This window comes from Phyllostomus hastatus, unplaced genomic scaffold (genome assembly GCF_019186645.2).
Source record: "Phyllostomus hastatus isolate PE091 unplaced genomic scaffold, TTU_PhHast_1.1 phas_scaffold_200, whole genome shotgun sequence".
Lineage (NCBI taxonomy): Eukaryota > Metazoa > Chordata > Mammalia > Chiroptera > Phyllostomidae > Phyllostomus > Phyllostomus hastatus.
The window spans coordinates 11407842-11431472 of NW_025334016.1; the positions used below are offsets into that span (position 1 = coordinate 11407842).

General features: G+C 41.0%; 1 protein-coding gene across 2 annotated transcripts; it reads left to right on the forward strand.

Annotated features, from left to right (window-relative positions):
- The first annotated feature begins 1044 nt into the window (after positions 1 to 1044).
- Positions 1045 to 23048, forward strand: RGN (regucalcin). Of its 2 annotated transcripts, none has more exons than XM_045860526.1 (7): positions 1045 to 1257; positions 2839 to 3016; positions 5210 to 5392; positions 16035 to 16250; positions 21317 to 21448; positions 21805 to 21959; positions 22625 to 23048. In XM_045860526.1, exons 2-7 carry the CDS (start codon positions 2848 to 2850, stop codon positions 22673 to 22675), a joined length of 906 nt encoding a protein of 301 aa, XP_045716482.1. In that variant the 5' UTR covers positions 1045 to 1257; positions 2839 to 2847; the 3' UTR covers positions 22676 to 23048. The 2 variants fall into 2 exon arrangements, with proteins under 2 accessions (XP_045716482.1, XP_045716481.1); XM_045860525.1 differs by having other exon boundaries at positions 1046 to 1257; positions 2836 to 3016.
- The last annotated feature ends 583 nt before the right edge of the window (positions 23049 to 23631 follow it).

Consider the following 23631-nt stretch of genomic DNA (forward strand, 5'->3'; position numbering starts at 1 on the left):
TTGATTGTGATTTGAGTGTATTAGGGGGTTTCAGGTGAGTGCAGATGGCAAGGAATAGAACACTAGATGGACAGATACAAATAATGAGAAATATTGACCTTGGATTCAATACATTCAATAAAATGCACAAATCTCAAGTGTACTACTGGATGATGTTTGAGAGGACATACACCTGTGCAACTCAAAGCTCCATCAGGGATACAGAACAGCTCCATCATCCCAGAAAATTCCCTAAACTCCCCTTCACAGTTAATCCCTGGCTCCCATTCCCCAAGGGCAACTACCATTCTGTTTACATCCTTCTCTTACTTTTTAAAAAATGTTTTCAACTTGTGGGTTATTTAGAGAAAGTGTGGATGGTGAAATGGCAGGACCAGGACTACATTGAGGCTCTCCCTTGGAGAATGGGAAACTGAGGGCCATTTAGGATAGTTTATTCTGCGTGATTTTTATTTTTTAAAAGACTTTATGTATTTATTTCCAGAGAGAGGGGAAGGGAGGGAGAGAAACATCCATTGGTTGCCTCTCACATGCCCCTAAGTGGGGACCTGGCCCGCAACCCAGGCATTTGCCCTGATTGGCAATCCAACCAGCGACCTTTCAGTTTGCAGGTGGGCGCTCAACCCACTGAAGCACACCAGCCAGGGGCTTTCTGCTTGATTTTTAAATCAAATCAAGTCAAGCCTTTCGTCTTCTCCACCAGCCATCAGAGTCTTCTCCACTACGAAGAGAGGATTCGTTTAACTGCTTTGGTTTTTCCTTACTGATTGACCTGTTCGTTTGATCTTACCCTCCACCCAATCTCTCTGTTAGGCATTTTAACAACTTTTTGTCCCAGAAAGAAACTTCAGCTATCCGACCAAACTCCACAGCTTAGGTTCACTCCGCCCTACTTCCCTGCCCTGCCGGAGGGCATTGGGGCTTGCAGGTCCCACCCCTCTCCCCCGCTCCCGCCCTGCCCCGCCAAACACCTCCCCTCAGTCGGGGTATCCCCGCCCAAGCCCAGGCCCCCTCCAGCTCCACTGCCTGACCTTTGAGCCACCTAGAAGTCACCATCCCGGCCTCCCTGCCCCCTCACTAGAGAAGACGGGTCAGGTGACACCCAAGCTAAATCTTCTCAGTCTGGTTTTCTGACCACAGCAGCGGGAAGGACACCGACTGCCTTCAGACTGCCTTCAACCTCCCAGGGCTTCGCTGTCACCTGAGGTCGTAGCGGAGCTACCAGAGAGCGCACGCAGTGGCCCCTCGCCCGTACAGGTACCCAGGAGTAGCGGGAGCTGCGTCCCCGCTCCCCACCCCCACCCTACCCCACTACCCGTTTTCAGTCACGACCCCCTCCTTGGGGCCAGGGGCAACAAAGAGCCCAGGCAGAAAGGGGACATTTGTCAGGACTTGCAGCATGAGTGAGTGTGAGGTTATTTATTTTTAAAGATTACTTATTTATTTTTAGACAGAGAAGGAAAGGAAAAAGAGAGGGAGAGAAACATCAACGTGTGGTTGCCTCTCAGGGTCCCCTACTGGAGACCTGGCTCACAACCCAGGCATGTGCCCTGACTGGGAATCAAACCAGTGACATTTTGGTTGGCAGGCCTGTACTCAATCCACTGGGCCACAACAGCCAGAGCTGAGTGTAGGGTTAAAAGCTACTATTGTGAAAGCCCCCTGTCTGACTTGGGCTTTGTAGCATGAAGATCTTTACAGCCTGTGCCAATTTTTAACAGTACATGAAGATTGCAAATGCTGTTTACTGAAGGAAATATTAAACCATAGGTTATTTTCCTCCCCACGCCCTCATTAATTTGCCTATCCATATGTGGGGCCACTTACTTCTAATCAGATAGATACCAGGGAGTGTTCTCCCAAGGATGAACACTTGGGAGATTTTTGTAATCACCAGGGCAGCAGAGTTTGGGAAAGAGAAGGCTCTTGGAGTTGCCTGTTTTTTCCTCTCCCACATGGGTTTTTACGTAATGATTTTACTCTTTTGATAATTTTTCTTTTGCATCTTCCTGTTTGTTGGTTAAAGTCTCTGGCCTAAAGTCCCAGCATAGAATGTTCTTGCCCACGGAGTACGAGACTTCTTGCCAAACTGGCACTGGAAGTGCCTTACTAGGCAGCAACAAATAGCTGAGGGTCTGTCAGTTCCTACAAGGGTGCCCAGATGATGTTCTATTTTCCATCCTTTCCATTGTCTGAATTTGAAAATGGATGTTAATTCCAGTTTGGTGTATTATCACTGATAAACATATTTTAAAATGCAGCTCAGAAAAGATGCAAAGTGGGAAGGTTCTGGCCTTTTAGCAGTTAAGGAAGTGAATCAACATCAACAGATGGGGAGGGTAGCAGAAGAAGGTGACCAGCAGAGTCCCAGAGGAGCCACCAATCAGGGAGCTGCCCACCCCCTCAACCACCTTAGGGGCTAGGGTGTGTGCTTACATAAAGAGCAGCCTTGCCTCCTGCTCTGAGCAGCTGGCTCTCTGAGGGTCACCAGCACCAAGGTGTGGATGTTGGAGTGTTTCTTTCTCTCTCACTCTCGCTCTTGCTCTCGCTCTCTCTGTCTCTGATAGCTTGAAAAAAAGCCCTGGTAAGTTGATTGAAGATGTCTCATGCTGTCATCTATAACTCTGTTATTTTTCAGATACATCTCTCCCTGCCACATTGCATATTTTGTTCTGATTTGGGGAAAATGTACCCAGCCTTTCCAGTTCTATACCCAGCCTTTCCAGTTCTAATAAAAACAACTCAGTCTGTACTAAAAGCTTACCAGAGACACAAGACAGATGTGCTAAATTTGCTCCGTGAGATTACATTTCATTTTGTCTCTGTCACCTTCAGTAGATCTCTCCCATGACAATGTCTTCCGTTAAGATTGAGTGTGTCCTGCCTGAGAACTGCCAGTGTGGTGAGTCTCCAGTGTGGGAAGAAGCATCCAACTCTCTGCTCTTCGTAGATATTCCTGCCAAAAAGGTGTGCCGGTGGGATTCACTCAGCAAGCAAGTTCATCGAGTGACCGTGGGTAAGAATGAAGGCCAGACTCAGATCCACCCAGCCAGCCATCTTTTCCCTTGGGAGGAGCAGTTACCTAGAGTGCCATTCCCCTGAGACCTTCTTGTTAAAGTGTGCTGAATATGTTTTAAAACTTCTGGATTGTCTTGCTGTCTGTGTCTTCCCACTTTAACCCAGGAGTAAATTCTGGGGGATCAATACTTCCCTCTTCCTCTGCGGGTGAGGAGCAGCATTCCCCATTTTGTTCTGGTAATGAGGCACCGCAGGATCTTTCCTTAACACCTTCAGATAACAGCATTGAAAGCTGGAGACTTCTATCTACCTTGGGTCAAACCAATGGTTTCATTAAAAAAAAATAACAGGTATATCCCTTTGTTGAATATAAAAAGAAGAGCTTTGGATTTATAAAGCATCAACCAGGACTATGTATTCACTCTGCAAAGTAGGATTCACAACAGAATTTCCAGTGCCTTTGAGTGTGATTCTGCTTATGGCCATGTGATTTCCAGAAGAAGGGTGTATGACATTCTGTGGCCCAAGAGGATGGGCTTCATTGATTAGCCATAGAGGAAGAAGTTTCTTGTTTTCATTATTGTGTTCCCGAGAAGAGATACCAGACATTTATGTAACTCTCAACCCAGAACTGGGGACCTCAAACCTTTTTTTTAATGAGAGGGAGTAGTTTGTTTGTTTTTTAATTCACTCATGAATATGTCTAAGGCTGGAGACAAAGTTACTGACTGCTGAGGTCAGAGTGAGGAGAGGGACCCATGCCTTTCCTAGTCTGTTTCCCAACAGGCACACATTATCAGTATATTCTTACCCTAATCTACAAACCCCTCCCTAAAGTATGGAAAAGGTTTGTGGTGTCAGCAGTAACTTAGAAAGCTAACAGAAGCCTCATGCCTTGGCTAGTGTAGCTCAGTGGCTTGAGGACCCACCTGGGAACCAAAGGGTCACTGGTTTGATTTCTAGTCAGGACACATGTCTGGATTGCAGGCCAGGTCCCCAGTTGTGGGTGTGCAAGAGGCAAGCACACATTGGTGTTTTTTCCCTCTCTTTCTCCCTCTCTTCCCCCCTCTCTAAAAATAAGTAAATATTTTTTTTTTAAAAAAAGAAGCCTCAAGCCACAAGCTGGGATCCCTAATGAGAATATCACCTGACTAACAGTGTCCTGCACACTCCCTGGGATAATAAATTTAAAAAAAGAAGCCTCACGCAACAGGCTGGGATCCCTAATGAAAATGTCACCTGCCTAATAGTGTCCTGCACATTCCCTGGGATCCTCAATGGCTCAAAATCTTCTGAACAGGGCTTTTAGGGAGCTGCTACCAGAGCACCCGAGGACCCAGCACCTTGCACTAAATAAGATTTGTTTCCCATGACTGCCCATCATGGTAATCAATCTCTCCACTTAAAAAAAGTTTCCTTATACACAGAAAATATATTAAAGCCAGAAAACCTAAATTTACAAAATATAGTAATATAATGAAGACATGTGACTGTTTTATCACTGCATCTACATTTCTGTTTGTTACTTTTATCCTGCCTACTTCCAAAAAGGATTTGAGAAACAATTTTTAATTACACAAATTTTAGTTAAATTTAATTACATTCCAATAAAATATTTTAATCAAATGAACTTTATTTGATTAATTACATTAAATAAATATTTACTTTAAATTATTTAATTTTTAATTAAATAGGGTCCCTTAAAAAAAGAAAGTCCTCTATTGGAGAGAGAGAAGGCTGTCACAAAACCTTGTTGCTAGAACTAAACAGAGTTTGTCTCTGAATTTCCTGTAGGTCAGGCAAATTGAGCATCTCTTGTTCTGTGACAACTGCTCTGGTGCTACCTCGCCCCCCAACCCCCATTAGGAATCTCACCTCTGAACTTGATGTGGTGCCTGCCCCAAAGTGTGGTGGCTACTGTGTTTCAACTTCTCTGCTAGATTGGAAGCTTCCAATAGAGTTGGACTTCATTCACTTTTCTGTCCCTGCTGTCCAGGAACAGTGCATGGAGTTTATTGTCAACAAATACTCTCGGTTATGTAGCCTTCACTATTCAACAGAAGGAAGAGAGCACTCCAGTTGTCAAAAGAACTGCAATCCTCTTAGAGATGCCAGGTAGCAGGATAGTTTCAGCGTGCTGTTTGGCTCTGGGATGCTTGCTACATCCTGACTGTTGCTTTTGCCTCTGCAGATGCCCCAGTCAGCTCTGTGGCTCTCCGCCAGTTGGGAGGCTATGTCGCCACAATTGGAACAAAGTTCTGTGCTTTGAACTGGGAAGATCAGTCAGTCACTGTCCTGGCCACAGTAGAGAAAGACAAGAAAAACAATCGATTCAATGATGGGAAGGTGGATCCCGCTGGTAGATACTTCGCTGGTATGGTTTATCTTCAGCACCTACTTACACTGAGCTTGGGAGAAAGTCTCACTGCTTTAGTGGTAAAAGTGTTGTATATAATTGATCTTGGGTTATTTTATTATTACTTGGGTAATTTGTATCACTTAAAAAAATCTCATGAGAAAAACTTCATAGATATTCCTTTCAGCTTCTGTCTCTAACAGAGACTAAAATTTGTATGGTAGGTTTGTGGTTTAAATAAGGGGGTTTTTGTGTGTTTTTTTAAAATAAGTTTTAAACACAGAAGTATTGTTGATGTTTAAAATAGAAATAATTTCAAATTTACAGAAAAATTAGGATTCATACAAACACCTTGTGTACCCTTTACTTGAATTCACCTATTGTCAAGATTGTGTTCTATTTGTTCTCTCTACATATACAAATTTTTCTCCAGAATAATTTGAAAGTAAGGTGCATATATCATGTGCATTTACTAATAAAATATTTCAGTGTGAGTTTCCCAAGAAAAATGACATATTCTTACATGACCACAGTACAGTTATCAACTTAACATTGAAACAAGAAATTTAACATTGATACAGTATTTTACCTAACATGCTATCTGTATTTCAGTTGTTTTTTTAAAACTTGAATTCATTTTTTTGTTTTTTTTTAACTTAATTATTTTATTGTTGTTCAATTACAGTTGTCTGCATTTTCCCCCCACCACTCCACCTGACCCCAGCCAGTTTTGTTAATTGACAATTTGGTTAATTTTTAATGTCCTTTATGGCATTTTGCCTTCCAGTACAGAATCTAGTTTAGGTTCATGTACTGCATTTAGTTGTCATGTCTCTTTAATCTTCTTTAATCTGGAATAGAATATAGCCTTTGTTTTTTATGGCATTGCCATTTTTTTAAATCCTCACTCAAGGATATGTGCATTGATCTGAGAGAGAAAGAAACATTGATGTGAAAAATAATCACTGATGTGAGAAACATTAATCAGTTGCCTCACATACGCACCCTGACCGGTGATCAAACCCACAACCTAGGTATGTGCTCTGACTGGAACTTTTCAGTGTATGGGATACTGCTCCAACCAAATGAGCCAACCAACCAGGGCTATATAGCATTGCCATTTTTTCCCAAAGATTTATTTATTTATTTTTAGATAGAAGGGAAGAGAGGGAGAAAAACATCAATATGTAATCACCTCTCATGTGTCCCATTTTGGGGACCTGGCCTGCAACCCAGGCATGTGGCCTGACTGGGAATCAAACTGGGAACCCTTTGGTTCACAGGTCAGTGCTCAATCCACTGAGCTACACCAGCCAGGGCAGCATTGCCATTTTTAAAGAATACAGTCCCAACCCAACTCTCCCATTTTTTCAATACAACAGTCCTCATGTTCTTCATGTTTTTATGTTTTTTTTCTAATGTTTCCTTATGTTTGGATTGGTGCTATACATTCATGGTTAGAATACTGTATAGGTGATATTCTTCCCTTCTTGGGGTATCCCTTCTGGATACCATCTGTCCCTAATTGCTAATGTTAGTTTTGATCACCCAATCAAAGTCTTCTCGAATTTCCCTGCTGCACAGTTATTATCTCATTGCAATTTATAAACATTTTGTAGGATTTGTTATTTAGTGCCATGTAACAAGTTACCTTGAAATATAATAGCTTAAAATAACAAACATTGATTACCTCACACCCTTTCTGAAGGTCAAGAATCTGGGTGGTTTTAGTTCAAGGTTATTTCATGAAATTGCAGTTGAGCTGTTGGTTGGGGCTTGAGTCTTGAGTCTCTTAAGGAACCTGGAGGATTTGCTTCCAAACTCATTCATGTGGGGGGTTGGTTTCTATCCCTTACCAAGTGGGCCTTTTCATAAGGCTACTTAGAACATGGCTTTTCCCAAAGCTGGTGATGAGAGAGTGAGGAGGGACAGAGGGACCAAAATGGAGGCTAGTTTTATTATAACCAATGTTGAAAGTGGCATAGCATCATTTCTGCCATGTGCTGTTGGTCACACAGGCAATGGTGGAGGGAACTGTACAAGGGTATGAATACTGAGAGTCAGGGACCATTAGGGGCCATCTTGGTGCTGGCTACAAAATGGGGAAATACTTTATATCCTAGCAAATACCCCAGTCCTCATTAAAATTTCTCACTTAGGTTTTACGTTCTTTGATGATTCTCGCTTGAACCAATCCTTACTGTGATGGTTGAAGAATGGCTTATATGTAGCTTTAAATGAATTTCAACTGCAGTTTGAACTTAAATAATACATTTCATAGCTATTTCCCATTTATCTCTCATCATAACAACCCTATAAATTAGCTGAAGTTGATTCTAAATCCCTGCTGTTTTCACCTCCCCACACTGCCCTCTCCCATTATCCATCATGCTGTCCTGGCTCTGTATGCTTTCAACATGGAAAGGTAGGTAAGATCTGAGAAGCTGGCTGTGGGTTGCTCCCCATCTTCCTAGTCCAGGACAGGTTGACAGATTGAAGATGAAAATTTGTTGGAAGCCCTTCTGCCAGTAATTTCTGCAGAGTAAAGAAATATAATTGGATACTTCACCTCCTGTTGAAATAGATTTTCTCACTCCATTATGGCTAGAAGTTTACAGTTCTGTGGTACTTTGTGAGACAAAATAAAGATGCCCTCACAGGCCTGAGTTTTTATCCTGGGGCCCCCAGTTCTTAACCTGTGCCCTCAGGAGACCCCTCAAAATTGTAGGCATCATTATGAGATATATACTGGTTGTGTGGCTCTGCCAGAAACACCTGAGAATATTTTTCTAGAGAGTTCATAGCTTTAAGCAGGTGCTGAGAGGTGTCTCTGGACCAGAAAAGGGTAGGGCCATCTGATAGTCTAGATGGAGTCTCAAGAGAGTAGGTAGTACTCTGGAGATGTCACCACACCCAAAGTCTGACCTGTCTGTGCGCACTGCTGGTTATCAATGTATAAACCAATGCCCCAGGTTGTTCCTTCCCACTAAGAACGAGCTTCTGAGGCAGATAATGGGGAGGAATATTAATGAAACAAACCCAACCGCCCTATAGGAAGAAACTGCCATATGAGCATCCTTCTTTCCAGCAGGGATAATTTATCATGTCTTGCTTGCTATTCAGGCTTTCCAGTTTTAGTCCATTATCCTCTAACTCACTCTTCTTTCAGATGGAGCTTGGTAAAGTAAATGAGCTTTCCAGTTTCTTCCTTAGAGTCAAACTTTGCTCTGCACACTCGAGTCTATCTAAGTGAATATCCCATGCACACTTGAGCAGAATTTGTATTCTGCTGCTGTTGAGTGGAGTGTTCTATAAATGTCCTTAGATCCAGTTGGTTGATGCTGCTCAGTTCTTCTATTTCTTTTTTTGTGTCCATAATCTCACTTCTCTTTTTTTTCTTTTTTTTATCTCCCATCACAACCCACCCACCCAGCCCTCCCCTCCTACCTCCCATTTCTACGTGCCCCTAGTTTTTATCCATGTGTCCTTTATACTTGTTCCTGTGAACCCTTCCTCTTTTCCCCTGAAATTCCCCTGAAATTCCCTCTCCTCTCCCCTCTGAACACTGTCAGACTGTTCACTATTTCAGTGTCTTTGGTTATATTTTGCTTGTTTCTTTGTTTTGTTGTTTAGGTTCCTGTTAAAGGTGAGATCATATGGTATTTGTCTTTCACTGCCTGACTTATTTCGCTTAGCATAATGCTTTCCAGTTGCATCCGTGCTGTTGCAAAGGGTAGGAGCTCCTTCTTTCTTTCTGCTGCATAGAATTCCATTGTGTAAATGTACCATAGTTTTTTGATCCACTCATTTACTGATGGGCATTTAGGTTGCTTCCAACACTTGGCTATTGTAAATTGTGCTGCTATGAACTTTAGGGTGCATAGGTTTTTTTGGATTGATGTTTCAGGGTTCTTAGGATATAATCCTAGCAGTGGAATTGCTGGGTCAAAAGGCAGATCCATTTTTAGTTTTCTGAGAAAATTCCATACTGTTTTCCATAGTGGTTGTACCAGTCTGCAATCCCACCAACAGTGCACTAGGGTACCCTTTTCTCCACAACCTCTCCAATACTTGTTCTTCTATTTCTTTGCTGATTCTCTACTTGTATATATTACTGAGAGAGGGATGCTGACATCAACTAGTATTGTGGATTTGTCTATTTCTCCTTTCAGTTCTAACTTTTGCATTGTGTATTAGAAGCTGTGTTGTTAAGCACAAACATTCAGAATTACTATCCCTCCCTAGTGAATTTTCAGTGTGTAGTAGTCCAGTTTACCTCCGGTAATTTTCTTGGCTGTAAATATACTTTGTATGATATTAATATAACATTTCTGATATTAACATAGCCTTTCTACTTTTCTCTTGATTGATATTTGCATGGTATATATATATTTAAATATATTTTATTGATTATGCTATTACAGTTGTTCCATTTTCCCTCCTTCACTCCCCTCCACCCTGCACACCCCCCCCCCACCCCCCCCCCACCCCCCCACCTTTAGTTCATATCCATAGGTTGTACATATAAGTTCTTTGGCTTCTACATTTCCTATACTTTTCTTACCCTCTCCCTGTCTATTTTCTACCTACCATTTATGCTACTTGTTCTCTGTACCTTTTCTCCCTTTCTCCACCTCCCACTCCCCTGTTGATAACCCTCCATGTGATGTACATTTCTGTGGTTCTGTTCCTGTTCTAGTTGTTTGCTTAGTTTGCTTTTGTTTTTCTTTTCAGCATGGATGTTAATGATTGTGAGTTTGCTGTCATTTTACTATTCATATTTTTATCTTATTTTTCTTAGATAAATCCCTTTAACATTTCATTTAATAAGGGCTTGGTGATGATTAATTCCTTTAATTTGACCTTATCTGGGAAGCACTTTATCTGTCCTCCCATTCTAAATGAAAGCTTTGATGGATAGAGTAATCTTGGATGTAGGTCCTTGCCTTTCATGGCTTGTAATATTTCTTTCCAGCCCCTTCTTGCCTGTAAGGTTTCTTTTGAGAAATCAGCTGATAGTCTTATGGGAACTCCTTTGTAGATAACTTGCCTCCTTTTCTCTTGCTGTTTCTAGGATTCTCTCCTTAATTTTAATCTTGGGTAATATAATTATGATGTGCCTTGGTGTGTTCCTCCTTGGGTCCAACTTCTTTGGGACTCTCTGAGCTTCCTGAACTTCCTAGAAGTCTATTTCCTTTGCCAGATTGGGGAAGTCCTCCTTTATTATTTGTTCAAATAACTTTTCTACTTGTTGCTCTTCCTTTTCTCCTTCTGGTACCCCTTTAATTCAGATGTTGTAACGTTTCAAGATGTCTTGGAGGTTCCTAAGCCTCCCCTCATTCTTTTTGAATTCTTGTTTCTTCATTCTTTTCTGGTTGGATGTTTCTTTCTTCCTTCTGGTGCACTCTATTGATTTGAGTCCCAGTTTCCTTCCCATCACTATTGGTTCCCTGTACATTTTCCTTTATTTTACTTAGCATAGCCTTCGTTTTTTCATCTAATTTGTGACCAAATTCAACCAATTCTGTGAGCATCTTGATCACTAGTGTTTTGAACTGTGCATCTGATAGGTTGACTATCTCTTCGTCGCTTAGTTGTATTTTTTCTGGAATTTTGATCTGTTCTTTCATTTGGGTATTTTTTTTTTTTTGGTCTTGATGCACCTGTTATGTAGTAAGGGGTGGACCCTTAAGTGTTCACCAGGGCGGGGCAACCCACGTGGCTGGATTGTGATGCTGTATGTGTGGGAGGGGTCTGAGAGGGACCAGTGGTGCTTGCTCGCTCTCTGCTGGTTTTCAGTCACTTCCCCCACTACCTACAAGCAAATTGGACCCTTCTGGTGCTGATTCCCAGGTGGGTGGGTTTGTATACACTCTAGGACACTATGGGTCTCTCCAACAAATTCTCCTGTGAGGCTGGGAGTCTCTCCCTGCCACCTAAACCCCCACAGGTGTCTTCAGTCAGAGGTTTGAGGCTTTATTTCCCTACACTGGGGCTCTGGGTTGTGCAGTCCTTCCTGCTCCCCAGTTGTTTCTCCCAGTTTATCTGCATGGTAATGTGGGACTGCCCAGTCCACAATCCGCCACCTCACCGCGTCCGCCAGCTGCTGCCTTACTGGCCAGCTGCAGCCTTGCACACCCCACTCTACAATCGGCCGCCTCACTGGGTCTGCCAGCCACTGCCTTGCCATGAGTCCTCCCCACTCGGCTGCCTGTCTCTGCCCCTCCTACTCGTCTGGATGAATGTGTCTTCTTTAACTCCTTGGTTGTCAGACTTTCATACAGTTCAATTTTCTGTCAGTTCTGGTTGTTTTTTGTTTTTAAATTGTTGTTGTACTTCTTTTGGTTGTGCAAGGAGGCACAATGTGTCTGCCTATGCTTCCATCTTGGCCGGAAATCTTGGTATATATTTTTCCATCCTTTTACCTTTAAGCTACCTATATTATTATATTTAAAGTGAGTTTCTCGTAGACAATATAGTTGGAGTTTTTCAAACATTCCTTCTGGCCCTGGCCAGGTGGCTCAGTTGATTAGAGCATCATCCTGTGCGCCAAAAGGTTACAGGTTCGATCCCCAGTCAGAGCATGTACAGTATGCAACTGATCAATGTTTCTTTTTCCCTTCCTCTCTCTCTAAAATCAATAAACATATACTCAGGTGAGAAGTAAGTTTTTTTAATTCCTTCTCACAGTCTCTATTTTAATTGGTGTATTTATATTATTTACATTTAATGTAATTATTGATATGTTTTGACTTAGATCTCCCATTTTATTATTTGTTTTCTTTCACTCTGTATTTTTTGTTCCTCTGTTTCCCCTTTCCTTCCTTCTTTTGAGTTATTTGAACACTTTTTAGAATTAATTTTCACTTATTTATTGTAATTTTTCTCTATATCTCTTTGTATAGTTTTTTTAAGGGTTGCTGGAGGGGTTGCAAAATATATAGTTAACTTTTCAGTCTATCTAGAACCAATATTTTACCACGTTAGTTGGTAATCACCTCTTTATGCTATAGTTGTCTTTATATACATACACTGAAAATCCCATCAGAAAATGTAGTTTTTGCCAAAAGTGGACTTTTCACTTTCACAATAAGAAAATTTTAAAGAATTAAAGGTAAAAATAGTCTTTTATACTTACTCATATGTTTACTGTTTCTATTGCTCTTCTTTCATCTCTTATGTTCCATGCTTCCTTTTGGTATTTCCCTTCTGCCTGAGGAACTTCCTTTAGCAATTCTTTTAAAGCAGGTCTACTGGCTATGAATTCTCTCAGTTGTACTTTATATAAGGATGTCTTTATTTCACCCTCATTATTGAAAGATATTTTCTTTTTTTAATATTTTATTTATTTATTTTTAGAGAGGGAAGGGAAGGCGAAAGAGAGAGAGAGAGAAAAACATCAATGTGCGGTTGTTGGGGGCCATGGCCTGCAACCCAGGCATGTGCCCTGACTGGGAATCGAACCTGAGACACTTTAGTTCGCAGCCCGCGCTCAATCCACTGAGCTATGCCAGGCAGGGCGAAGGATATTTTCACTGAATATAGAATTTTAGGTTGACACTTTTTTTCAGCAAATTAAAAATATGTCATTTCCTTCTGACCTCCATGTTTTCTCATGAAAACTTGTCATTGAAATCATTATACCTCTATATTTTATTATGTCATTTTTCTTTCATTGATCTCAAGGATTTCTATTTTAGTTTTCAGAAATTTGATTATGATGTATATGGGTATAGGTTTCTTTGGATATATCCTGTTTTGGGTTTGCTCAGCTTTTTGGACCTATAGTTTTTTGCTTTTCTATTTATTTATTTATTTATTTATTTATTTATTTATTTATTTTTTAATCATTGTTCAAATACAGTTTTCTCCTTTTTACTCCCAATCCAGTCCCCCCTCCCACCCTCCCCACTTCCCTCCCATTACCACCCTCCCCTTAGTTTATGACCATGTGTCCTTTAAGTTTGTTCCTGTGAACCCTTCCCACTGTCCCCTTAAATTCCCTCTTCTTTCCCCTCCAGTCCCCGTCAGCCTGTCCTCTATTTCAGTGTCTTTGGTTATATTTTGCTTGTTTCTTTGTTTTGTTATTTAGGTTCCTGTTAAAGGTGAGATCATATGGTATTTGTCTTTCACTGCCTGGCTTGTTTCACTAAGCATAATGTTTTCCAGCTCCATCCATGCTGTTGCAAAGGGTAGGAGCTCTTTCTTTCTTTCTGCTGCATAGAATTCCATTGTGTAAATGTACCATAGTTGGGTTTTTTTTGAGATTTTATTTGTTTATTTTTAGAGGAGAAGGGAGGGAGATAGACAGAGAGAGAAACATCAATGTGCGGTTGCTGGGGGTTATGGCCTGCAACCCAGGCATGTACCCTGGCTGGGAATCGAACCTGGGACACTTTGGTTCCCAGTCCACACTCAATCCACTGAGCTACGCCAGCCAGGGCTTGTACCATAGTTTTTTGATCCATTCATTTACTGATGGGCATCTTGGTTGCTTCCAGCATCTAGCTATTGTAAATTGTGCTGCTATGAACATTGGGATGCATAGGTTCTTTTGAATTGGTGTTTTAGTATTCTTAGGATAGAGTCCCAGCAGTGGAATTGCAGGGTCAAAAGGCAGATCCATTTTTTAGTTTTCTGGGGAAGTTCCATACTGCTTTCCATAGTGGTTGTACCAGTCTGCAGTCCCACCAACAGTGCACTAGGGTCCCCTTTTCTCCACAACCTCTCCAACACTTGTTGTTTGTTGCTTTGTTTATGATGGCCATTCTGTCTGGTGTGAAGTGGTATCTCATTGTGGTTTTAATTTACAAACTTGAGGAATTTTGAGCCATTATTTCTTCAAATATTTTTTGGCCCTCTGTTCTTTCTCCTCTTCTCTAGGAATCCAGTGGCATATATGTTAACCCTTTTGTTGTTGTCCCACAAGTCTCTAAAGTTCTGTTCATTTTTTTCAGTCTTTATTATCTCTTTTGTTCAGATTGGACAATTTCTATTGATCTACCATCAGATACACTGATTGTTTCCTTTGTCTTCTTTTTTCTGATATTGGGTCCATCCAGTGAGATTTTTTAGTTCAGTTATTTTATTTTTCAGTTCTAAAATTTTCATTTGATTAGTCTTTATATCTTTTATTTCTTTGGTGATATTTTCTGAGTGTTGTTTCAAGACTGTTTACAAATTGCTGATAAGAGATGCTTTAATCTTTGTCAAATAATTCTAACATCTGTACCATTTTGTTTTCTGCATCTGTTGCTTGTTTTCTATATGAGTTGAGATTTTCATGCTTCTTTGTGTTGCCAAGTAATTTTGGATGGTATCCTGGACATTTTTACTATTATATTATGAGACCTTGAGTCTTGTTTAAATCCTATGGAGAATTTTTGTGTATTTAGTTTAGCAAGCAATCTGTATGCTTAGGTTCAGACCACAAGTCCCAACCTGCTTTCTGTTAGATGCCGTTAGGATTTGTCCCACATGCATACCACTCAGTGGTCAGTCTGAGATGTAGAAGGAATTCTACCCACAGTACCACTCTCAGTCCTTGGTATGCTAATTAGAATCAGACCCATGCATGTACAAATAGAAGATGAGTCCAGAAGATCACAGACAGTTCTGTGGGGTTGCATTCCTGTGCAGCATCCATCTTCACTATCTCCAGGTACTTTCCAGTTTGCCTGAGCTCTCCTTTTATTCCTCCAACCAGAAACCACCCATCCCTGTGATTGTGCTGCCTCCAGGATCAAGTGGCAGGAGGACAGAGAGAGACAGAATATAAAAGCAGACCTGTTTGGCTCTGCCCTTTTGGAACTGTAGCTTCACCAAATGAAGAAGAATGTCCCCTTCCCTCAGACTTTTGATTCCTATAGTTTTCTGTTGCTGGACACTCTGCTGTTGCTACCCCTTGCTGCAGAATTGCCTCAGGACCAATGTGTGACAGAATGGAGAAAAGGGAGTAGAAAATTACCAGGGGATTTCTCCTACTCTCTCTGAACCTCAGGAGTTTCCTTTTCTGCTCCTTGAACCAGATCTAGAGGGTTTCTCTTGGATCTCTGTCTGTCTGCACCACAGTATTCACTTGCAATTTTCAGGCTGTACTGAGTTCAAGCTGGGACATACTGGAGGATAAAATGGAGAACTCACCACCAACTAGGTGGCAGTTCAATTTCTGGTGTTCTTTCCTGAGCTTCCTAATATTTGTTTTTCAAAGTTCTCAAACAGCTATACCATACATTTTGTTCAGGTTGTATAGTTGTGTAGTTGTGCTCAGTGGAAGAAAATGAAGTAGGAGCACATGTACTCCTTATTTAGAACTAGAATGTGTGTAGTTTTGATTTGCATTATAAGCAAGGTAGTTGTCATTTTTTAAAAATATAGGACCTGGGGGGCTGGGTAAGTTAGGGGGTGGAGGGATTGAGCAAAAGAAAAAGGACTCATGGACATGGACAGCAGTATGGTGATTGCTGGGGGGAATGACGTATAAGGAGACTAAATGGTAATGGAAAAATACAATAAAGATTAAATTTTTAAAAATAGGACCCTGATTGGGGTTGTATAAATTCCTTACTTTAATCATGGGAAGAAACTCTGGTGAGAAAAGGTGTTATTGCCATGGGCAAGATGCTGTGGGGCTGAGCTCAGTGATCTTTGATTTCTGTAGGCACCATGGCTGAAGAAACAGCCCCGGCAGTTCTAGAACGGCACCAAGGGTCCCTGTACTCCCTCTTTCCTGACCACCATGTGGAAAAGTACTTTGACCAGGTGGACATCTCCAATGGTTTGGATTGGTCCCTGGACCACAAAATCTTCTATTACATTGACAGCCTGTCCTACTCAGTGGATGCCTTTGACTATGACCTGCAAACAGGAAAGATCTGTATGTATTTTTTTCATCATTTTTCTTAATACTGCTCATTAGTAAGCTGCCTGTTTCTCCACTCGTGTGAGAAGGTCAAATTTGTCAAACAGAGAGCTTTCCAGTGTTATTATCCCAGTATGGTAATGATTACAGAGACTTGACTGAGATGCCAGTCAAGCCATGGCTCTTAACACAGCTAAATGTGGCCACAGTTGGCATAATATGGATAGAACTTTAATCCTCTTTCTTGCCACCATCACTAGAAAGAGACTCACTATAAATATATCCTGTTCTACCAGGAGGTGCCTAAAGGCAAATAATATACAGTAGAATGAGATAGAGGAGCAAAAGTTTAGAATTTGGGGTTGATATTTCTTATTTTCACTTTAGTTAACTATAGGCAAGTGCTCAGAGACAAATTAATAATTTTTTAAATGGAAAAGTAAAAAAAAGTAGTTACAGATTATTCAAGTCCATCAATGGGCTCTAAATGACCCATAGTTGGAAACTGCAAGGGAAGGAATCATTGAGAAGAATTTAAGAAGGGAGTACTTGAAACTGTTTCATGAAAGGTGCCAAACCACAAGAGCAAAACCAATAATTAAATGACTTGAAAAATATCACAATATTCTTGTGTAGATTTAATCACAGATAAAACATTCCAGAACAGCTGTTTTGCTTTGAAATATGTAGTGCTCTTGATTCAGAACCATCAGAAATCAAGTTGAATGGAAGTCTGGTGACTACAGAGTTAAAAAAATCACATCCACCCAGACCAGTAGGAGAGTGTGGAGACATCAAATGGACTAGTCCCACATCCACTTCTGGTGGATAAAAATTTGGGAGGGATACCTTGGGGGCAAGGAGTCCCAGCCCCACACCACACCTCCCAGCCCAGGATTCCAGAGCCAGGAATATAAGTCCCCATATCTTCTGGCTGCAAAGACCAAAAGGGCTTGAGTTAGTGGAAGAAACTTCTATAGTCCCAAGCAGTTCTTCTTGAACAACCCACACATGAACTTGCTTAGACGCACACCCTCTGAACTCCAGGACCAGGGTAGCAGCTTGAAAGGCACTAGTGGAATATAGGGAGAATCTGAAATGTTTGGCATCAAGGCAAGAGCTGGGGGCCAGCTTTTTCCTACACAGAAAGTCAGGCAGGGCCACATAGCTGGTAGGCAGGTGCCATTATAAGATTCCATCAACCTGGCTAACACTGTTTGTCCCAACCTAGAGATACCCTGAGACACCATCCCACCCAAGTTATAGCTGGTAACAGTGACTTTTCCATATGAATGGCTGGTCCTGGCTCATACTTCACAACTTCCTAAATCCTTTCAAACAAGCAACACCCAGCCTCAGTGAGCCCCCAGCCCCTGTACCTCTTGCTAAGTGGTCCCAGGTACAACACTAAAAGCAGTCAGCCTAGGTTTGCAGCCTAGCTTCACCTGAGAATATCCAAGCTGAGCACAAGTAGTGGCCCTCTCAGATTTCTCTCTGCCTCAGGCAATGGGACCCTGGGCAAAACATGAGGTGGGAGGCTGACCTTGGCCTGTACCACCTGGGAAACCCCAGAGCCTGCATAACCAGTGAACAACTACAGGCCACATTGGAGCACCACCACCCTGCCCCTGCACAGCTAATCCTACAAAGAGAGCATAGGTTGATGGTCAGTGGTCATAGCCAATCCTTACAGCTGACTGGCATGGGTAAATCCCTCCCATTGACCTACCTACAGCAACCAAGGCTCAACTATAGGAGGAGGGTATACTCAGACCACATAGAGGGAGCACCTCAAGTATCCAGCTTGGGTGATAGGGGAGGCTGTGCCACTGGACCCTACAGGACACCTACTACATTGGGTCATGCTACAAAGACACAGAGTCAAAGAAGCTCTACCTAACACATAGAAACAAACACAGGGAGGCTGCCAAAATGAGGAGACAAAGAAACATGACCCAAATGAGAGAACAAATAAAAACTCCAGAAGAGTTAAATGAAATGGAAATAAGCAATCTATCATACGAAGAGTTCAAAACACTGGTTATAAGGATGCTCAAGGTACTTAGCGAGGACCTCAGCAGCATAAAGAAGACCCAGTCAGAAATAAAGGATACACTAATTGAAATAAAGAGCAATTTACAGGCAAACAAACCAGAAAATCTGCTGTTCATGCTGCCTGTCACCTACTGGACCCAGTAAGCAGTTATAGGGATTGAATCTTTTTAAAAAGATTTTATTTATTTATTTTTAGAAAGAAGGGAAGGGAGGGAAAAAGAGAAGAAGAAAAACATCAGTGTGCGAGAGATACATCCATCAGTTGCTTCCCACACACAGCCAACTGAGGACCCAGCCCGCAACCCAGGCATATGCCCTGACTGGGCATTGAACCAACAACCCCCTGGTTCACAGGCCCCCACTCAGTCCACTGAGCCACACCAGCCAGGGCTGAATCTGTATGGGCACTTTATTCAGATGGTCAGCAATCTGAGAGGATGGCAGGGACCCTAACAAACCGTCTTAATTCCATTTTAAAATGGCTCTTTTTATAAGGAGGACAAAGTATAGGTGAGGGGTTTAGAATTCAGGGAAAAGTTAATTAGATTAAAAAACCTGCAGCATTCTCATTCTGGGCAGTAATCTTTAGCTGTGTCCTGGGTAGTGGGCATCTCACTCTGGAGCACAATGGCCCAGATACTATCTTGAATTGCTTGCAGCCTTCCTGAGGCACAAAGGTGGAGCTGCTTATGATCTCCTGGAGTCAGGGTGGGTCATACCTTCAGTTCCTGGAACAATAGCTTTTACTTGCATTGATTACTAAGCTTATTAGCTATTACTTAAACTAAAATTTTCCAACTTTTGAGTCCCCCATCAACAACAGTTAAACGGATGAAGCCAAGAATCAAATCAATGATTTGGAACATAAGGAAGCAAAAAACAACCCATCAGAACAAGAAAAAAGAACCCAAAATAATGAAGATAATGTAAGCAGCCTTTGGGACAACTTCAGGTAGCCCAATGCTTGCATCATAGGACTGCCAGAAGGAAAAGAGAAAGAGCAAAAAATTGGAAATCTATTTGAAAAAAATAAGGAAATTAAACTTCCCTAATTTGGTGAAGGAAATATACATGCAAGTCCAGGAAGCACAGAGAGTCCCAAACAAGATGGATGCAAAGAGGCCCACTCCAAGACATGTCATAATTAAAATGCCAAAGGTTAAATATAAAGAGAGAATCTTAAAAGCACCAAGAGAAGAGAAGCTAGTTACCTACAAAGGAGTTCCCATAAGACTGGCAGCTGATTTCTCAAAAGAAACTTTGCAGGCCACAAGGGATTGGCAAGAAATATTCAAAGTCATGGAAAGCAGGGACCTACAGCCAAGATTGCTCTACCCAGCAAAGCTATCATTTAGAATGGAAGGGCAGATAAAGAGCTTCCCAGACATGAAAAAAACGAAAGGAGTTCATCATCACCAAACCATTATAATATGAAATGCTAAAGGGACTCATTTAAGAAAAAGAAGGTCAAAACTATGAACAATAAAATGGCAAAAATACATATCTATCAACAATTGAATTTAAAAATCAAACTAAACAAACAAGAAGAACAGAAACAGAGTCATGGATATGGAGAACATTTTGATGATTGTCAGATGAGAGGGGTGTGGGGGAGAATGGGAGAAGTTAGTGGATTAAGAAGAACAAATAGGTACTTACAGAGTAGCCATGGGGATGTAAAGTACAGTATAGTAAATGGAGTAGCTAAAGAACTTATATGCTTGATCTATGGACATGAACAATGGTGTGGGGATTGCATGAGGGTCCTGAGTGAAGGGGGTGGGGAGGCGGAAACATTTGGACAACTGTAATCGCATAATCAATAGAATATAATTTTCAAAAAGAAATAAGCAGTGCTCTTTTTTATTACTGTTTTACTTATACATGGTTTTAACATGTTTAAATACCCCAATTTTATTACTGTAATGACCTGCATTTTGTAGTGTAAAGCTCCTCTGGATTTTGATGTTTGTTTTGTGTATACTATGATTCACCCTTTAAGATCACTTAGTTGGTTTCAGAACACTTCTCCTTTCAAAAAGAAACACTTCCAATATTTAGTTTTGATAAGGCGATTATGGAGCATTCAGTTGGGTAGAAACAGAACTCATAAAATAGCAGAGGTCTAATTGCAGATTGAAGTATATTTGAGGCGGGCATGCAGGGCTTCAGTTCAGGTCAGCATCAAAAAGATCCATTGGTATTTTATTTAAAATTCTGCTTCTTTTTTTCTCTTCTCTTCTGAAAGCTCAGACAGACATGTCTGTGCCCAAACTAAAAGGAATGAATCCACCCCAAATCATGTGGTAAAAATCCTTTGTTGAGGGATGCCCATTCACATTTCTGGACATTTTGTAGAGTTAGGAATCCTTCTCAATCATCCTGCCTGCTGTGCCCATACACCAGACTTTGGATAAGCAGAAGTGATCAGTATTTATAATCAGCTTGATTGCTCTTTGATGCTCAGTATTGAGTGACCTGTTGTTTTGGAGCATGTGAGTGTATTTAAAGATTTTCTTTATTTTTAGAGAGAGGGGAAGGGAGGGAGAAAGAGAGGGCAAGAAACATCAATGTGAGAGAGAAACATCGATCTGTTGCCTCTCATATGTGCCCTGACCAGGGACCTAACCCACAACGCAGGCATGTGTCCTGACTAGGAATCAGACCAGAATGACACCCTACCAATGGAGCCATGCCGGTCAGAACTGTTTTTCATTTTCTTCCCTTCCCTTCCCCTCCCTTTCCCTCCCTTCCCCTCCCTTCCCCTCCCTTCCCTTCCCTTCCCCTCCTTTCCCCTCCCTTCCCCTCCCTTCCCCTCCCTTCCCCTCCCTTCCCTTCCCTTCCCTTCCCTTCCCTTCCCTTCCCTTCCTTTCCCTTTCCCTCCCTTCCCTTCCCTTCCCTTCCCTTCCCTTCCCTTCCCTTCCCTTCCCTTCCCTTCCCTTCCCCTTCCCCCTCCCCTCCCCTCCCCTCCCCTCCCCTCCCCTCCCCTCCCCTTCCCTTCCCTTCCCTTCCCTTTTTAACCATAGCCAACCGCAGAAGTGTTTACAAGCTGGAGAAAGAAGAACAAATCCCAGATGGAATGTGTATCGATGCTGAGGGGAAGCTCTGGGTAGCCTGTTACAATGGAGGAAGAGTGATTCGCTTAGATCCTCAGACAGGTAAGCCCACAGCATAATGGGAAATCACTGTCATGTCTAGAAAACTCCAGACACTAGGGACTGCAGAAACTTCATTACTAATAAAGTTAGACAGCAATATATTCAAAGGCTCCAACTGTATAATTTTAGAAATAAAGGCCAAAGATATAGGCCCAAATTTATAGTCAGAACTCCTTCTCCTGTACATATAAGTCATTTTGCTCAAAAATAAATAAATTATCAGGGAAGGTAGGTTAAATACAAGACTTCCACCATCTTCTTTAAGCTTCTCTATTGCTCTGCAAGGGGTCCTGAAAGCTTTCACAGGTTGGAAATTTGCTAGCAGTAGACTTTAAATAAAATATTTGGTGATCTAGGGAAAAGACTCCAAACTGTGATGCTGCCTGTTGATAAAACAACCTCATGCTGCTTTGGAGGGAAGTTTTACTCTGAAATGTATGTGACCTGTGCCCGTCATGGAATGGATCCTGAGGATCTTTTACAGCAACCTAAAGCTGGTGGAATTTTCAAGGTGATCTGGCTACTTCTTTTAAGGGTGAAGCGGGAGATCCTTGGATAAGCAACTGAGTGATCAGTGCTTTTTCATACTTCCAAAACACAATTCCATTTAGCATTGTAATTTCATCATGCTAGATTTAAAAACGTTTTAGATTTTCTAGACTGAAAATTATCTGAAGTTCAGGACAATATTTTTAGACTCCTTTGTACAGTTATTAAAAATATTTTTTACTTCAGTAGTGTTTGCTGAAATTCTATGAATCAGTAGAATGGTCTTGGAAAACCAGTATTTGAGACATATTTATAAGATTAGTTGATTATTTTAATGTCACAGGAATATTACTGGGGTTTTTTAACTTTCTGCAATGAACCAAACGCCTATAAAAATTATAGACCTTTTGAGCTGAAAAGAAATGTAGAAATCATTTGATTCAAATCCCTTTTTCAACAGCTGGGAAGATAATAGAAATAAATTCAGTTTTAAATCCAAGTTAGTTGTAAATGATTATTACCTGTGTGAACAATTAAATCATAATTACCTAATCAAGTAATTCCTTTGTATGATAGGAAATAAAACAAGAATAATAGGTGGCTAAATATATAATATAAATCATGAAAATGCTTTTGAATAATGCTTGTGAATTACTTTTTATCATGGTTTCTCTCTTTTTTTAACAGATAACTGGCCTGGGGGTCAAAGGAATTCCTCCCAATCCTTATGTAGGATAAGTGACAGACTTTTCCTACTGGAGGAAACTTGGAAGACAACTAAAAAATTCTGGAGCTGAAATTTCAATCTAGTTACCAAAAAATGAGGCAATGATATAACAGAATTAAATTTTTATTTTCTATTTTTAAAATGTGGATATTTTTAACAAGGGGTGGCAGGTGGATTTGATAACATACTATAAGGCCTTCTGCAAATGTACTATATAAATGTCAAGAATTGTTCTACTGTCAGCCAGCCTCTTGACTCTGAAAATTGCTGGTGGACAGGGGGAGAGGGAAGAGACTGTATCTGTTCTGTATTCTGCATTCCATACTTACTATACCTAAACCTTCAAACAAACTAATAAATAATAATTTGGTGAAGTCATTATAATTATGTTCCTTGTTATTTTCATCATAATTGTAAAATGTGCTGCAATGGTAACCTACATTCATATTAATCTTCCTATATATTTTTTCTGAATGTTGAATTTTTATTGCATTTTTCCATTACCATTTAGTCCCCTTATACCCACTCCCCCCCTGCAATCACCACACTGTTGTCCGTATCTATAAGTCCTTTTTCCTTTTTGCTTGATCTCTCTACCCGCTAATCTCCCTCCCTCCTTAACTGTCATATCCTGCTCTGTATCCAAGGCTCTGTATTTTGCTTGTTAATTCAGTTTGTTTATTAGATTCCAAATATAAGTGAAATCATATGGTATTTGTCTTTCTCTGACTGGCTTGTTTCATTTAGCATGATGTTCTCCAGGTTCATCCACACTGTCACAAAGGGTGAAATTTTCTTCTTTTTTATGGCCAAGTAGTATTCCATTGTGTAAATGTCCCATAGTTGTTTTATCCACTCGTCTACTGATAGACACTTAGGCTGCTTCCATATCTTGGCAATTGTAAATAATGCTGCAATGAACATAGGGATGCTTATGTTCTTTCGAGTTAGTGTTTTGTTTTGTTTT

Bases quoted from the DNA above. Each gene is read 5' to 3' on its own strand.
- RGN (XM_045860526.1), top strand. From the start codon at position 2,848: ATGACAATGTCTTCCGTTAAGATTGAGTGTGTCCTGCCTGAGAACTGC. The intron at 16,251-21,316 runs GTATGTATTTTT...TTTTAACCATAG, and splicing joins CCTGCAAACAGGAAAGATCT to CCAACCGCAGAAGTGTTTAC. The intron at 21,449-21,804 runs GTAAGCCCACAG...TTGGTGATCTAG, and splicing joins TCGCTTAGATCCTCAGACAG to GGAAAAGACTCCAAACTGTG.